Here is a 17,017-nt window from a genome sequence, read left to right on the forward strand (position 1 = left end):
GGTCTTCTGTGCTACTTCTGTACGGCCTGCCTTTTGCTTTGAGAGGGAAAAGAGAGGATCCAGTCCCCCCCTCCCAGACCAAAAATGCTCTTCTGTCATTTCTCTGACTAGCAAACTCCAGGTCACCCTTTAAGACACAGCCAAAATTTCACCTTTTCTGCAGACGTTCCCTAATATCTCCCACCTCCAGCCAGGCTGACAGAATCATTCTCCTTTCTGGACTCCCAGAAAAACAAGAGTTTTAAACTTCTCATGTGCGGTATTTTGTCTGTTTACATGTTTGTCTCCAACAGTGGACTGTGAGTTTAGAGGGTAGGGCTGTGTTTTTGGTTTTTTGTTTTTTCATCTTTCTAAGCTGAATTTTTAACCACATTGTTGATAGGGGCTGGACATTTGATAAATGTTTAAGAAGGGAAGGATGAAGGAATAAAATTAATTACTTAAAGATCGGAACACATACAAAGGGGATGAGGCCTCACGTGCAATGAAATTTGAAGAGAGAGTTTGGAAAGGTACATTTTTGTTTAATTTTTTAGAGATTTTTAAAAAAATTTATTTGACTGAGAGAGAGAGAGAAAGCACAAGTAGGCAGAGCAGCAGGGGGAGAGGGAGAAGCAGGTTCCCCACTGAGCAAAGAGCCCCAACATAGGGCTCGATCCCAGGACCCAGGGATCATGACCTGGGCTGAAGGCAGATGCTTAACTGACTAAGCCACCCAGGTAGGAGCTGGGATTCCCCAGGTGCATCTGTGTTTTCTTTTCCTAACAGGTAACGTTACTGTGCAGTTGTCTGTGGGTCTCTCCAGTACTCTTCTAAGTATGGCCGTGCTTATGAACCTTGGGCATTGCGAGCTTCACTTTGATACACAGTGAACTTTGGGCTCCCTGCCTTGGCATCTACTTAGGGTTTTGTCACTAGCATGGTTTTATGTCACATGGCATCTCTCTACCATAAATCACTGTCTGACGAAGGCCCACTTTCATTTCACCTAAAATAGAATACTCAGGAGGGCTAATCTGCTATAATGTAAAGTTAAAGATTAAGGTTAAGTCCTAGTCTAAAATCTCTGAAACATCTGTGCCTCCACTTCCCCTGGGGTAGGTCACTGAGCACACTGGTCCCAGCTGGGCTTGTGACCCCCAGCATCCATCACCAGAGCCAGCAATTCTCTGAGGCAGACCAAGAGGAAAGGCTCAGAGTTTAAAATCTTAAGTATTTACAGGCACATTCTCAGAATTGCATTGCTGGTTTTCTTCACAGGGCAAAGACAGAGGTATGCACTCAGAGAAAAATGAAGCATTTTAAATGGGGTTTGTGCGGGGACATATTTCCGGCCTTGGCACCTGGGGAGCTACATGGGTATGTATGCGTGTGAACATACAGGTGCATTTGGGGCCTGTTAACATGGGCCCCTGATGCTTACCCTTCTCCCTCTGCTACAGAAGGACCCAGCTGCAGTCCCAGAACGATGCTGACAGGAAAAGCCCTTACACAGCCATAGAAATCATAAAGGGGCAAACTGTTCCCTCTTCCTTTGTAAATTAATAAATTTCAAAACCAACTCCTGTAGTATCCAGATGGCCTAAATGTCATGTAACTATCCTTCTCACTTAACACAGCTCCTAAATTTCGGTTGTCTCTTGTTATCTCCGACCATTTCTTTTTTTTTTTTTTTTTTTTTTTAAAGATTTTATTTATTTATTTGAGACAGAGACAGTGCGAGAGAACATGAGCGAGGAGAAGGTCAGAGGGAGAAGCAGACTCCCCATAGAGCTGGGAGCCCGATGTGGGACTCGATCCCGGGACTCCAGGATCATGACCTGAGCCGAAGGCAGTCGTCCAACCAACTGAGCCACCCAGGCGCCCTCTTTTTTTTTTTTTTTTTAAGATTTTATTTCTTTATTTGACACAGAGAGAGAGATCACAAGTAGGCAGCAAGATAGGCAGAGAGAGAGGAGGAAGCAGGCTCCCTGCTGAGCAGAGAGCCTGATGTGGGACTCGATTCCAGGACCCTGGGATCATGACCTGAGCTGAAGGCACAGGCTTTAACCCACTGAGCCACCCAGGTGCCCTTCTCCCACCATTTCTTGAATCTGCAGGCACTCTGCTGGGTAGATATGACGACGAGTTTCGGGGCAAGCCTTTTCTTGGTTTGTGAGGTTTTTTTCCTTCTATTTTCCTTCTGTTAGCCTAGATCTGAAATTTAAACCTGGAGAGTGGGCCAGACAACACTGTGAACTTCTCTCCACAGATAAGCTCCCTCGCAGACATTGCTGGGTGCTTTGGGGTCTGCCGTAGGGGTGGTTTCACACTGTCAGGAGAATTGTTCTGAATGAGATCAAGGGAAGGTGAGGTGAGAAGATTCTGGAAACCAGCTCCCACCGAGTCAGACTTTAGCCAAGCACCTGCTTCAATAAGATGCCAGAGTGATTATTTTTCCATGCAGGAAACGGAGGCCCTAAAGATGCAGTTATGTCCTGAGCTAAGGAGTCCACAGATGGCCTCACTTCTCTGCCCACTGAGGCTTCTGGGGCAGAGACCACCGCTTAATTCAATGATTTATAGCCGATCCAAACATCAGAGCCTAAAGTCTCTGAGATCCAGTGCTCTCATTTTAAAGAACAGGAGACTGAAGGCCAGAGATAGAAAATTAGTTGTCAAGGACTTAGCTTTTTTATTTTTTATTTTTTTAATTTGAAAGAGATAGTGGGAGAGTGAGAGAGCATGAGAAGGGGGAGGGTCAGAGGGAGAAGCAGAGCCCCTGCTGAGCAGGGATCCTGATACAGTACTTGATCCCGGGATTCCAGTATCATGGCCGGAGCCAAAGGCAGTTACTTAACCGACTGAGCCACCCAGGCGCCCTGTCAAAGACTCGTTATCTGACTGTAAGTTCCTTGAGAAATGTTGCATGTCTCATTGATCTTGGTATACCAGTGCCTAGCAGGATAGCTGGCATATAGTGAGCATTCCCCAGAGGCTGATCAAATGACTACTGCATACAGGTGATAGAGTGAATGAATGAATGAATGAATGACTCTATCAGCCAAGATTCTTAGCTGCGAGTAATAGAAATTATATCCAGCAATTTGAGAAGAAATGATTTCTCAAAAAGGTTCTGGTTATCTCACAAAATCTCGGGGAGGGGAGTCACTGGGGGAGCAGGTTCAGAGGTTAAGGCAAACAGGAGTAAAGCCCCCCACTGGAACTCCGCTGTGGGTCACTATGGCCAAACCAACAACTCGTGACTGTGGATGCTGATGCTAGAAGTGCCGGCACCAAGATGTTGTCAGCAAGGTGGGAACCGCTCTGTGAGGTGCCTCCTTCCCCCGGATTCAACGAGATTCAAAGTTGGGGAAATGTGTCTGATTCAAAGAACATGAGTCACATGTCCACACCCAAGGTTCTGGGGAAGCTGAGATGGTCTGCCATTTTTACTATTTTTTTTTTTTAAGGGAAAGGCTTTTCTTTAGTAAATCCTTGCTTTATAAGCTAAGTGAGGAACTCCCCAAACAGAGAAAGGTGCTCAGGTTTGGATGCTAAGGAGCTAAGGAGAGAGAAGATGTCCATTGCCATGAATAAATGAAGACAATGGAGGTACAAGATGTAAATACATTGTGCATTTGGCTAACTCTTGCCTCTATTTGCCCCATTTGGCTGACCCTTGCTACAGGATGTCCTTCCCTCTTGCTCCTCAGTTTCCCCGTTATTTATTTCTGGGAGTCCCTGGAACATATTTCACAAGTTCTATCTGTAGCAGCCATTTTTTCCCTACCCTTCTACAGCACCGCCTGTGATTTCCATCTCTAAGGCCCTCTCCAAAATGAGGACGGTACGTTTGCCATTACTTCTTGTGCCCATTTTTTTTTTTTTTTCTTATCACCTCATGAGGTCCTTCCAGTGAATCAGCAGCACTGTGGTTTCTGACATCAGCCCCATGCCCAGCCCTGAAAGGGGCCTCAAGACCCCCAAGAGAGTTATGTCGAACAAATGGGATTTGTATGATACAACCAGAAGGCAACACTATTATTTTCTTCCATTAAACTTCTAAGTGGTCCACTTGACAGATTATTTAGTTCCCACTTTGAATAAAATCTCAGTGAGGTCCCAAGACTTTTAAAGTCGCTCTTCAATAGTAAAAACAGAAATTCCTTTGCTCATACTAAATAAATGTCGGAGTCTGGTAGATAATGAGAATTCTAAGCTTCACCCCGACTCCAAGCTCTGTCCTCCCCAACTTAGACTTGCTTCAACCTGTAAACCTGAGCGGACAGGAGGGAAGATGCTGTCTGTTGCTTGCACTCTAGGATCTTGGCTGATAGATGAATTTGTTCACTTATACATCTGCGTATCTCTTCGGTCAGCATTTACTGAGTGCCCCTTTTATGCCAGATGCCCTGTTAGGCACTGAGGAGCCTAAGATATTTCCCTACCTACCACCTCTACACCTAAAGCCTCTATTGGCCTACGCTGGCCTCTCCAGGCTAGGAGAGGGGGAAAATAGGATAGGAAAGCTTGTCTTTCTCTTATTCTTTCTCATCTTCTTCTTCTCCTTTTTACTAGCACGAGTATAATTTCTCTTTGGTTTTCCCTGGCAAGGCAGCTACTTGCCTCTTCGGTACCTTAGTGGATTCCTTAGATAGTCTCCTCCAACTGCAACCCCTCGTGGTTCTAGAAGGGCCCTCCTCTGGCGGGTCACTTGTGGGCTTCCTCAGCATCCGCCTCCCCAGATACCTCCATCTCTTTCTGTTGAGACCTTTTGGAACAGGTGCACATGGCAAGATCCTCTTAAAAATCCTCAGTGGGTGTTTCTTCTGTGAATTCCACATCTGGTCTGTAAACATCACGTTCTGTATTGGACCTTCTGGTTATTGCCCAGATTCCCCTTTGGGAAAGAAGGGCTTTTCCCTCCCGGGTGCTATTGCCTAAGGCCATAGCCCTTGACTGATCAGGGCAGCAGTAGAAAGACCTGGCCCCTTTACTCCACTTTGGGACAACTCTGAAGAGCCATTCCAGCTTCAGACACCCTGAGGGGTTGGATGAGACCTTTATGGAGGCTCTACTTTGCCCTCTGTCCCAGTCCCACTTCTGTCCCTTCCCTCCCCCAGGTGCTGATCCCAAGGGCACTCCCTCATGAACCTGCTGAATGCTAATCCCCTCCTCTTGTTGGCTTGTTGGGGAATCCAACTTGCAAAGTACACCAGTGCCATGACTAGGTAAGTGAGAGTAAGCCTCAAACCCAGCCCCCCATCTGGCTCCAGCAGCCTCATTAGCCAGCCTCTCACCTGGGGACAGTCTCCCGAGTCCCTCAAGTAGCAGGGGATGAACATCAGGCTCTCGTGCGGTCTCCAGTAAGCCCCAGTCCCTGGCCTTGGAGATGGCTGAATGGCAAACCTTTGTCCATGGTGTGGGGAGGGGAATTCCATGATGTTGACAAGTCTATCCTAGAAATCCAACTTCTTGGATAGTCCTTATCTCTATCGGTCTGCACACTCTCTTGAGGTGGGCATTGACTAAAGCACACCAAACCATTTCAAAAGCTCTTTTGCTAGTTCTGTATTTCGAAACTGAGCTAGAGAAAGTCCCGTTTTAACACCCCTTACAGGCCGAAGCCATACAGTAGGAGTGAGGAAGGTGTCTCTGACCCTTGCTTTGTGCCATTCTTAGTTACCAGACTTCAGAGCAGTGCTGCTTGAGGCCGAATGTCATCACTTCTATTGATAGTAGTACCTTCATGTCTGCTTGTGCCCTTTCTACTCCAAGGTGGGGCTGGCACATCCTTCCTATAGGCCATTCCTCCCACGGAGATCGCACCCACCAGCCTAGCAGAAGAGCCAGTCTGGGCGAGGCCTCTCTGACCCGGAGCAGTCGAGGTGGCTGGGACTCCAGCTTTATCTTCCTCCCTATTCACTCTCTCCACCCTCCACCCTCCACCCACCACCATCAAATCCATAACAACACCTATTGTTCAGAGCATATGATTCTGCTCTCAACTTTTATATTGAAAACATTTAAAGAATATATAAATTACATATATTAATTTAAAGGTGGTTTGGGAGAGGAAGAAAGGAATCATTACTTATTGATGCTCACTGATTTCAAAAGCCTTAAAAAGAAAGCAAATGTGTGTCTCAAAATTTGGGAAATGCAGCAAGTGCACAACTGGATTGGCTTCTCTTGGAGGGAAGGAAATCCCCAGCTCTCTCTCCCTCCAGATTAATTCCTTCCATTCTCCCTGAATCGGCATAACACAGTGGCCATGGACCACTATTTGTTCACTATTTGTTGAATGACCAAATGATAAACGCACGAGACCTTTCCTGGGCAAAGATTAGTCTCTAAGTCACTGATATTCCAGATGTGGGGGTGTGGGTGGGGAAAGTGTGGTTTTTAAAAACTGGATCTTTCTGCTTAGAAGGCACTACGAATTCAAGTAGAAAAAAACATTCAACACTTTCCTCAATAAGAATCCCAGAATTCTTTTTGAAAAATAGCAAAATCTGGATTTTGGATCTGGTTAAAAGTCATGTTTAACCGTAGATATAAGATATGTTCAGGCTTTGGCTTGAAGCCAAACACAGGAAGTATGATTTTCTGGTGATGGAGTCCAGATGAGCATGAGGATAGACTCCTAAAGTCACAAATTGAGAGCTGGTTTTGTTTGGAGGACTAGCAGGCAAATGTTGGGAAGGGGTGACTTCCCATCCAATCCAATAAATGGCAGGACTAGGGCCTGATGGGTATTACATGAGATAACACATGTGCAGGGTCCAAGCTAGTACCATCCGAGAGTGAATGCCCCCTGAAATTTTGCACCCCAGCCCTGACATGTGACAATACATTGAAAGTTGTAAGGGTGCCTGGGTGGCTCAGTGGGTTAAGCCACTACCTTCGGCTCAGGTCATGATCTCAGGGTCCTGGGATCGAGTCCCGCATCGGGCTCTCTGCTCAGCAGGGAGCCTGCTTCCTCCTCTCTCTCTCTGCCTGCCTCTCTGCCTACTTGTAATCTCTCTCTGTCAAATAAATAAATAAATCTTAAAAAAAAAAAAAAAAAAGAAAGTTGTAAAATGCTGAAGAAATAGCCCAGCCTTCCAAGAGCTCCTCTCCTATTAGATCTCACCCATCCCAACCTAATTTCCAGCTGCATCCTGGGTCACCCTGTTACTCTAACAGGCTTACCAAGGCCCTCTATCTTCCACCTGCCCACCACAGCCCAGGTGTCTGCTCTCTACCAAGTCTATGTGTTAACTATTATTGGTCTCCATCTATCCCATTCTTCTAAGGGTATGTGTGCTCTACAGAAGAGAGAGGAAGCTAGAGATCCAGTCTTGCCCCGCATGAAAACAAGTCATATTCTTCTGGGGTCACAGACTGTGTTGCCAAGCTGTCCAGTTTAGGGTTGGGGGACAGGTGGAGAGATTTGCTGGGAGATGGGTGGTTACTCCCATTTTAAGCAGCTTGGCAGTTTTGCCTAGTGATGCCCTCTGCTGCCCTCTGTGGCCAAAAGATCATTGTCTCTAGAGACACTCCTCTAAATCCTGGAATCCATCTCTTTCCGCCATCATCTTTTAAAGCTTTTCTCCTGTAGTACTCCATGGCATTAAAGAGCAAAAATGGGGCACTCAAGACATAGGCCTGCGTTGGGTTTACACTCTCAGCTCCTTCCTGCAGAGGTTTTTGAACTGAGTCCTGGAAGAAATCGTCAGAGGTCATTGGGCTGCTCAGCTCTGCTCTAAGCAAGGCTGGGTCCAATCCTTCTATAGAGGACTTTGGTGAATTTCTCAGACACTGCCCAAATCCCAGACTCTTCAAAGTTACTCACTGGGATTTTCATAATATCCATGCGGTTGTTTATTGGAGCTTGAGGACCTTTCACTTAGAGGGCAAAATCCCAATTAGAAGATGGGCAGGCTGGCTGTGGGGAAGAAGCAATATTCATGTGTTAGATGTGTTGAGTGATGCTTTACTTTTCCTCTCTCTTTTAAAATATCAAAAAATTTAATTTCATAAGCTCAGCATTGCTAAAATATTCTATGTAGGTTGGAGGTGCTGCTTTGTGACTTGCAAGCATAGCCCGGGACTCGAGAATTTTCTCCTTCCTTGGGCAGTGAACATCCTGAGCACCTGGAAGTCACCAAAACACCTGTTTCTTCTCCCACTCCAGGACCACGTGAGACAAGTAAGCCTATTGTTGATTAAGGGAGCACTGTGTTCTACCAATCTCTTTATTAAGATAAATAAATGTGTCCACGAGCCCTGGATGGCTGGAGAAGCCCAGTGAAATCTCTCTTATTTCTGAAACCCACCAGCCTCAAGAAATGGCTCCCTAGAGAGATTTGCAATATTTGTTGGAATCCCTTGGCTGTCAGGCGTGATGTTTGATTTCAAAGTCTGTGTACACAGTGCTCATGGCTCTAGGAAAATAAGAAAATGTGCCTGGTTCCCCAGTTTTCGGCAAGTTTTCTCCTTTTCCTATTCTGTTTTCCAGTGCCTTCCAAAGGCCCTGAAAAGTAGCCCCACCCCTCCTGGTGTGCAAAGGAAAAATGTTTGCTTTGTATTTTGGTGATAACACAGACCTATACCAAAAAAAGTTCTGTTTATGATTTTTTCTTGATATTTATTTTTGAATTGTGGTAAAAAAAATAAAAAAGCTAGCATTAAATTTACCACCCTAACCATTTTTAAGTGTACAGTGCAGCAGAGTTCAATACATTCACATTTTGTCCAACAGATTCTAGAATTTTTTCATCTTGCACAAGCAAAACAGTACACCCTTTACCTACTAATTTCCATCCCATCCCCCCCTACAAGCACCTTTCTACTTTGTTCCTGTGAATTTCATTCCTGTAGATACATCATAATAGCTGAATCATAAAGTATTTGTCCTTTTGTGACTGGCTTTTCTCACTTTGCATAAAGTCCTGCAGTTTCATTATGTAGAACATTTATAAAACATGGCAAAGATTATGGGGAAAACGTACAGCAAGCCTCTCAATGTGAGGGCTACCAGTCCCATAGCCTTTGCTTTCTCTTCTCTTCCACTCACACCCTATGAAACTTTTCTCAAAGCTTGGAAGACTGAGCCTCCCCTGTCCCATCCTGAGGTCTGGATCAACACAATGTAGGTAGTAAGTGGGGTGGAATTCTTGGGAGAGCAAATCGAGGCACATGGAGAGCATAGGTGCGCATCTGAAAATCCCGGAGCTCTAATGGCCCGCCCCCTTAGATCTCTGATTTCTCCACACTCAACACCTGCCGACTTGATGTTCCTAGCGCTTCAGTAAAATATTGGAGACACATAGGGCAGGTCTGATATCCTGTGATTTGAGGACTCGCTGTCAATTCTTATCCCCAAATCACACTAGGAAGCCAGACTGACTTGTCCAATTCTCAATCAGTCCAGGCCTGCGCGGTGGTGGTCAGGCGTTCGGAGCAGAGTCAGAGTGCAGCAAGCCCTCGCTCGAAGAGAGGGCTTGCCTGTCGCGCATCCTCATCAAAGTCACACAGTCCAACACGACCCTTCAAGCAAACAGGTGAGGGATGGGAAGAGCAGATGAAGCCCTAGCTCTATATCACTGCACTGTTTTCCTCAGACCCGACAGGAGCAGGTGATCGGTTTCCCTGTCTCTTCTTTCGGATGGCAACGTCAGCTGCGTTCTGAGGGGGAAAATGCAACGCCTAGGCTCGAAGCGCCGCTGCTGGGCCCTCGGAATTATCCCTGGAGGGCCCAGGAACCAGGCTGCAGATCGAGGGACGCGGGAGCGGCACTGCGGAGCGGCTCTGCGTGGTGTGGCAGCGCACGGGACCCTCTGAGCTCGCGGCCATGCCCTGTCCCAAAGGTACGACAGAGGTGAAAGGACGCCTAGGTGCAAAGGGGCACTCCCATTGTCCGCGGCACTCCCGGAGACGGACTGCTCGCGGCCGGTTAGCCCCACTTAGGTTGCGCTTGCCCGGTGCGGAGTCCCACCTTGCCACAAGCCACCCCGCCGACCTCATAAACAACTTCTGGAACTGCACCGGGAGGAGGCGGGGCGGGCGGGCCGCGACGGAGCAGAGCGCGGGGGCAGGGGGCGGGCCGGGGTCAGGGCAGAGGCTGCGGCCGCGCCTCCCCATTGGCCGGGACGCAGTGGGCTGCCCGGGCGCGCGGCGCGGCGCGGGCGGGGTGGGCGGGGGCGGGGCCTGCCGGCGCACGCCCGCCCCCGCCCCCTGCGCCCGCGCCCCCCGCGCCCTCCCCCGCCCGGCCGCAGGAGTTTTTAAAGTGGGCTGGCGGCCCCGGGAGCCGGACATTTGAGAGCGGTCCGCGGCACATCCCGTGCACTCAACGCAGCGCTATCCTGAGGCGGCTGTACAATCCTCGGCAGTGTCCTGAGACTGTATGGTCACCTCCGCGGTCGCGCCCGCCCGCCCTTGGACTCTTCCAACTCCAGTCGTTGCAGCCACTTCTTATCTTTATTTTTTGAAAACCCAGAAAAGTGACTTCTCTTCGTGGGAAAAAGGAACTAAGGTCCCGCTCTCGCGGCCCTCTTTTTGGGTTTGACAGCCTCCTCCCACTCCTGTCCCCGACCCCGCCTCCCCGTGCAGGTTCCTCCCCGGGACCTTTCTCCACCCTCCTCCCCGCACCTAGCCAGCAGCCCGCAAACTTCCACCTGACGGTGCGGGGCGCTCGGGACCTGCGAGCACCCTGGACCTTTAACACCCGCCCAGGCCACAAGGAGTAGGCGAGGGCAACAGCGAAGGCGGCGACTGAAATCCCCACCGGCCGGGGAGCTCAGGTGTCTGGCGTCTCACAGCGCCACGGCGACAATGACAGCTGACAAGGAGAAGAAAAGGTAAGCGGGCGTCTGCGCCGGCCAGGGAGCTGGTCTGAGGGGGATGGCCACGCCGTATGGGGCCGGAGCGACCGAGAGCGTCTAGGAGACGAGTCTGCAGGGGTGTTTGAGGCCGGAGGATCGGTGTGGAGGGCTTTGGCTGAGGGCGGGAGAGCAGGTGCCCCGTCTGCGGACGCGGCGCTTCGGCTTCGCAGTGGAGGGGTCTGTGGCCCCGCAGTGGAGGGGTTTGTGGCCCGAAGAAGTCGCGAGTCTGCGCGCGCGATGAGGCCAGGAGGCCCAGGGAGATGGCCCTGGAGGTCGGAGGGTCTGTGGCGCATGGAACCTTTCCAGATCGCCGCGGCTCCAGCGCCCCCACCAACCCCCCCGCCTCCCAACTCTTGTGGTCAGCATGTTGAAATGTTTCTGGGTTGACTTGACCCAGGTCAACTTTTAACCTTTTCCGGTTTCGCTTGTGGGGCACCATCCACTAGTCTCTTTTCCTTGGGACCCCATGGGTCCTTCCAAATGAGCTGCTGTAATCGCACTGAGCCGCACTCTGGCTAGGGGCCGGAGACGGAGCGCCGCGCTGGGACGCGCCTCCGCGGAGGGGCCAGGACGCTTCAAAGGGCCTTACTCCGGGTTTGCAGACCCCACTGAGGCTTGGAGATCCTCTTCCAGATCCTGCACCTTGCCTCGGGAGGAGAGTGTGTGGTGGGCCGGGTTGCCTCGCGAGGGCAGATGCGTTGGTGTGCCGGGAGAGAATGGAGACACCGGGTGGCCCCCGGCGGGTCCTGGTGTTTCTCTCTCAAGAGGGCAGAGAAGGGCAGGCGCGATCTGCCCGTCTGCCCTCGCGAGCCTCTCCGCACTGGGTGAGAGGCAATTACGGCCAACTCTCACTGCCTTCCCGCCCCCTCCCGGCCGCTCCCCGCCCGGTCCACTCCGGCCACGGGTGTGAATACACCGATTGGCCACGCAAGCGTGGGTACGGCCTCGCCTCCCACGATCGTGCGAGAGTAGCCGCTTGGTCCCCTACTCCTCTGATCCCGGCGGGGCTGTCCCGGTGGGCTGGCGTTTTCAGTCCCATCCTCAGCGGCGGCTTGGCGGGGCTGGATTTTGGTGGGAATAGAATAGAACGCCCGGCCTGTGCCCGGGCGGATCAGCCGCAGGGGTGCGGGGTGGTGTGCGGGGATGAAGGAAGCGAGCCGCGAAGGGAGGAGGTGACTGGCCCCGAGAGCTCAGTGCCTGGGTTGATTTGTTCTTGTTCAGACTTCCACTGTGGAACTTGTGCCAGAAACCGGTATCTTCTGGTGGAAAGCGGCGGTTCCCACCTCGGGGCGCCGATAAGGATTTGATAAACCGGAGGGAATCGTTCGCATTCTGGTCCGCCGCCGGGGCCCTCACTCCTGTGTTTCTGGGGGACCCGGCTCCCCTTTCCCGGCCGCACCCCCCCTCCCGTGCCATTGTGGCATCCCCGGGCCTGAGACGGGTGAGGGACCTTGGGCCCCAGGGGCCTCGCAGCTCCCCCGGGGGCCTGTGTCATTTGAGGGCCGCTAAGGAAGGAAGAGACCTGAAGATCCCGACACAGTTTGTATAACGAACATAGCCTGCATCATGATGGCAATATAAAGACTGAACAACCAAATCACAAAATTGTAGTCAGCTCTTCTGAGCGCGCTTTGGCTCTGGCGCCGGCGAGGAAACTTATGGTATTTTATACAACTTCGATGGCTATCGGTGACTGTCGCAATCGCGGAGGTGGGGCCTGATGGCAATCTTGATAGTTGTGTGAAGCGTTAGCTTCTCCCCGGGTCCTTGTGTTCTGTATATTAATCTCAAAGGAAACTTGGGAGCCGGGAAATAATACTTTGGCTTGCTGTAATGCCTCCTTCGTTAGAGATGGAGGGCGCTTGAATAGGAGAAGAAAAGAAATTCGATAAGAATTATTCTTGGGACCGCCTGGTGAGCCGCTTTAAAGGAGCTCGTGGTCGCGCCCAGTGTGTCCGCCCTCGGCGACTTGCTTGGATGTTTGTGTTGCAGACTCAGGACAAACGGTGTGCCCCTCGCCCTCCAGAGTCCCGTGAAGGGTGGTCTAATGTTGGGCTGTTTTGAAATCTGTATTTGCTTTTCACTCTGGCTGTTTGTTCACTGCAGGCTCCTTGGGGGGGGAACAAGGGGGTCATGAAAGCATGTTAACCCATACATTCAAAGTTAGATGAAATACTAAGTGTCTTGTCCTTAGCATTCCAGAAGTGCCTCACAAGTGCAGTGTGATGCCTGCTGAAGGGGCTCTTGTGATGATGATTCTGCAACATTGGTTCTTAAGATTTGTCCCATGTCTGGTTCAGGGGAGCCGTTTCTTTCCCAAAATTCAAGATGCTCAGAACATTTGCAGTGTTCCTTCTAACAACAGCCCTCTTTCAAGAAGTGGGCATGATTATTTTGTTCCAAAACGTTCATGCCTAGATGGATATGTTAATGTTTAATAATAGAGTTTGCTTTCTACATGTTGGCAGTGGGGCTGGCTGGTTGGCCTCCAAGTGCATTTTGGTGGTAGTGGGCATTCCCACTGATTCCAAACTTGCTCAGTTTGAACACACACCTTTCTGTACCAATCTGTCAGGTGGAAGTGGGGTTTTATTAAGGTTCCTGATTCTGTTAACAGCTACAGAGTGTCTGGGGCGCCTGAGTGGCTCAGTCGGTTGAACATCGGACTCCTGATTTCAGCTCAGGTCTTGATCTCAGGGTGGTGAGTTCAACCCCAAGCTCTGCAGGCCAGTGGGCTCCATGCTGGGTGTGGAGCCTATTTAAAAAGAGCTAGAGGGTGTCTCGCTTCCTGATGAAACAGTTTCTGAGTCTTTTCCTGGGGAGAGAGGAGTTTGGAAGTTCTTAGGTGTGTGGGGATTGGAGAGTGGTTCAGGTAAATGTAAATGAGATCTTTGGATAATCCTGGAGCAAAGTCCACTCCAAAGCCAGACCCAGCTCTGAGCACCTTTCTGGAATGCTTAGATCACTTAATGCAGGGCGGTGGTGGAAGGGGAGTTGGAGACACCTGGACCAGAAGTTTTCCAACTGCTCTCTCCTCTTTCCCCTGTCAGCTGAACTTGGTTGCTCCTCTGCTAAGAGGAAGTGTCTGCTAAGACAAAACCATAGCCCATCTTTTCCCAATTCTGATGGGAAAACTATTGGTAGGCAGCTTTTCTCAATTTAAGTATATTTTCCATAAATATTCTGTTATCATTTGCTATCTCTGTCCACTGCATTACCAGAAATCACCAGAATGCAGGGTTAATAAGGAATTGGCCTAACACATTCTAGGTCCAGGTACTTCTTACTTAATTCATACAGCTTTCACGAAGTTCAAAAAGAATGCTGTGGTCTCGGATTATTTTTTTGCTTTTCCTTCTGTGTTGCTGATGGGGAGCTTAACGATCATTTTATAAGGGCCCATGGAAATCATCTAGTTTGAGGCCCAGAGAAATTCAGTGACTTTTCCAGTCACAAGGAAAGTTAGTGCTGGTCAGAATCAGAACCCTGGTTCATTGCTTTCAATTAATTACGTATTTTCCAATTGTTGACAAAAATAATATCCCCAGGCCTGAAATGCTTCTAAACAGTGAGAATGATTTCCAAAGGATTACGGGGCCCTCTCACCCACCCCTGCCAAATCACTGAACCTTGTAGAAGGGAGATTTGCTCTTCTAGATAATTATAAAAGACTTCCAAGTTGCAGCAGCAGTGGCTCTGTTTGTTTTTTGGAAAATAGGAAGCAGAGTTGGCGCGGGTTCCATTGTCTATAAACTTCGGGAAGTTTGAATTCAATTGTCTTAGTGCTCTCCCTTTATTTCACTTAGAAAAAAAGTTTACTTATATGTGGACCTCGTTAAACAAAACCAATGCAAGGACTGTTGCACAGCAGAGCAGGTTGCTTTGTGAAGGAGAGAACCCCCTTTCAGCAGAGACATTTAAGCAGCTGCTAGATTGATTCCTGTCCTGAGTGAGTGGGCATTTTCTCTAGGAGTGAAAACTGTGAGACTCAAAACTATTTATTTCACTTAGAATGTAAATCAGTCAGTTTGCGTGTGTGTGTGTGTGTGTGTGTGTGTGTGTGTGTAGGGTGATCCTCAACTCTCTCTAGGAATTTATGGTATAAAATGTTTACAGGTAGAAGGAACCAATTAGATAATTCTCAGTGCTCCAGGATTTCAGCCCCATACATTTGAAAATACTTGCTGTCATGTCTTCTCAAGATTTAGGCTTTTCTCCTTTTCAAGAAATCTGTCTAGTAGCATTTGCTTTTTATGTATTTTCTCCAGTCCTGTCTTATAGCAACATGACTTTTCATTTTAACCTAATGAAGTCTCCCTTTTGCTTCTAGTACTGCCTGTCTCTGATAGTTCACCACTAATAGTTCTCCTGGAACTGCCAATATTGTGGAGTTAGCAGTGTTTGCTCCCGGAGCCCCCAGTCCCATGATGTCCATTTTCATGATAAAAACCAGCTCTGCTGTTCACAGCCTGATATAAATCAGTAAGACAACAGATGTGTGTTGAACCCTTGCTCCTACTCTGAATAAAATGCTAAAGAAGAGCCGAAGAGGGGCGCCTGGGTGGCTCAATGGGTTAAAGCCTCTGCCTTCGGCTCAGGTCATGATCTTGGGGTCTTGGGATCAAGCCCCGCATCAGGTTCTCTGCTCAGCAGGGAGCCTGCTTCCCCCTCTCTCTCTGCCTACCTCTCTGCCTGCCTCTCTGTGTATTTGTGATCTCTCTCTCTCTATCAAATAAATAAGTAAATAATCTTAAAAAAAAAAAAAAAGAAGAACAGCAGAAGAAATAGGAGATAGGAGATACGGTGCTTTCAGTTGCTTCGTTTGACTGATGGGGGGAGGAGGACACATAGGGAAGCTTACCTAAATACATAGATAGAGCAGCTTACATGTAACTTTTTTTGTTGAGATCAAATCCTTTGAAGGTAAAGATGCGAAGCTCTTGGAGCTCTTCAGGCAGTAATCACACACACAAGCACAGTTATTGAAAAGTATTGTGCGTGTTGGTGTGTGGGAGAATTGATCCATAGTTTTCCCTGGAATCATTCAGGGCAGGTGCTGACCACCAGCATAGAGACTGGCTCTGGTAGGTCAGATGTTGGTGGTCAGGGTTGGGGGTAATGAGAGTAAAGAAAATGTGGAGGGTTCAGGAGTGTTCCCTGTTGTGTACTTCCGTGTTTTGGACAGGCCCCAAAGATGAATGTTTGCTGTTCTTTAGAACTTTTGGGTAAAGGGCACTGGAGTAAGTGTCCAGTAAGGTTCTGGGAGTAAGAGGGATAGAGATTGTGGTCCCTCTGAGGATAACCATGCAGACAGTTATGACTTCAAGAAGGAGGGAGGACTTCTTCAAGAGGGAGTTTCTTAACCTGGGATTTGTGAGTAGGCTTCAGGGGGTGAACTGTGAGCCTCTGAAATTAGGTGCAAGATATGATATATATAAGCCATTTTTTAAAAAAGTTCCCCCTGAGGGAATTCTGCCCAGCTCTCGAAGGTTCTATGATCTGAGAAAGACAAGCCTTTGTTCAATGTCTGATTTGGTGATTGCCTTAAATTTCAAGATCTTTCTGTTCCGGTCCTAGATTTCACCGCCAGTGTCTCTCCCTGTCTTGGAGATGGGGGAGGGGGTTGGGTGTGTGTGTACCTAGTAAAGATTCTGTGGTGCACCTAAAGCTTAACTGTACCTGGCTGGTAGAGTTAAGCTACAGGGCTGCCTTCAGTCATGGACTGGAAGGGGAGTGAGTGCACAGCCCAGGGTTAGTTCTGGTGTGATTCATTTCCTTTTCCTCCTCCCCACACCGCCCCCCCCCCCCACACACCCAGGGTAGGAGGGGCAGAGGGAGAATCTTAAGCAGGCTCCACACCCAGAACAAGCCTCTGGACAGCATCCTACAACTTGAAGATCATGACCTGAGCTGAAATCAAGACTCAGACACTTAACTGCCTGAGGCCCCCCAGGAACCCCACAGTATGATTCATTTTCTCAATGCTTCTTAAAAGAGCCATGAAAATTTGTCACATTTTCCATCATCCTCCAAGCAGTTATTTGGTGGTCCTTTTATATTGCGCTAAGAATGTGTGTGTCCTTAAGAGAAATCATATATGCAGTAGGACAAAACCATAAACCCTGAACATTTTAGTCTCCTTTGTGCAGGCTCTGTTCTCAGAACGT

The 17,017-nt window shown here is 49.0% G+C and overlaps 1 protein-coding gene across 1 annotated transcript in view; it reads left to right on the forward strand.

The window, feature by feature from the left end:
• The first annotated feature begins 10,225 nt into the window (after nt 1-10,225).
• EPAS1 (endothelial PAS domain protein 1) overlaps nt 10,226-17,017 on the forward strand; it is an 83,745-nt gene continuing 76,953 nt past the window's right edge. The window contains exon 1 of the mRNA XM_082743066.1: nt 10,226-10,826. Coding sequence (XP_082599192.1) covers nt 10,801-10,826 — 26 coding nt within the window. The 5' untranslated portion in view covers nt 10,226-10,800. The remainder of the gene's footprint in view (nt 10,827-17,017) is intronic.

This window comes from Mustela nivalis, assembly GCF_964662115.1.
Source record: "Mustela nivalis genome assembly, chromosome: 8".
Taxonomy (NCBI): domain Eukaryota; kingdom Metazoa; phylum Chordata; class Mammalia; order Carnivora; family Mustelidae; genus Mustela; species Mustela nivalis.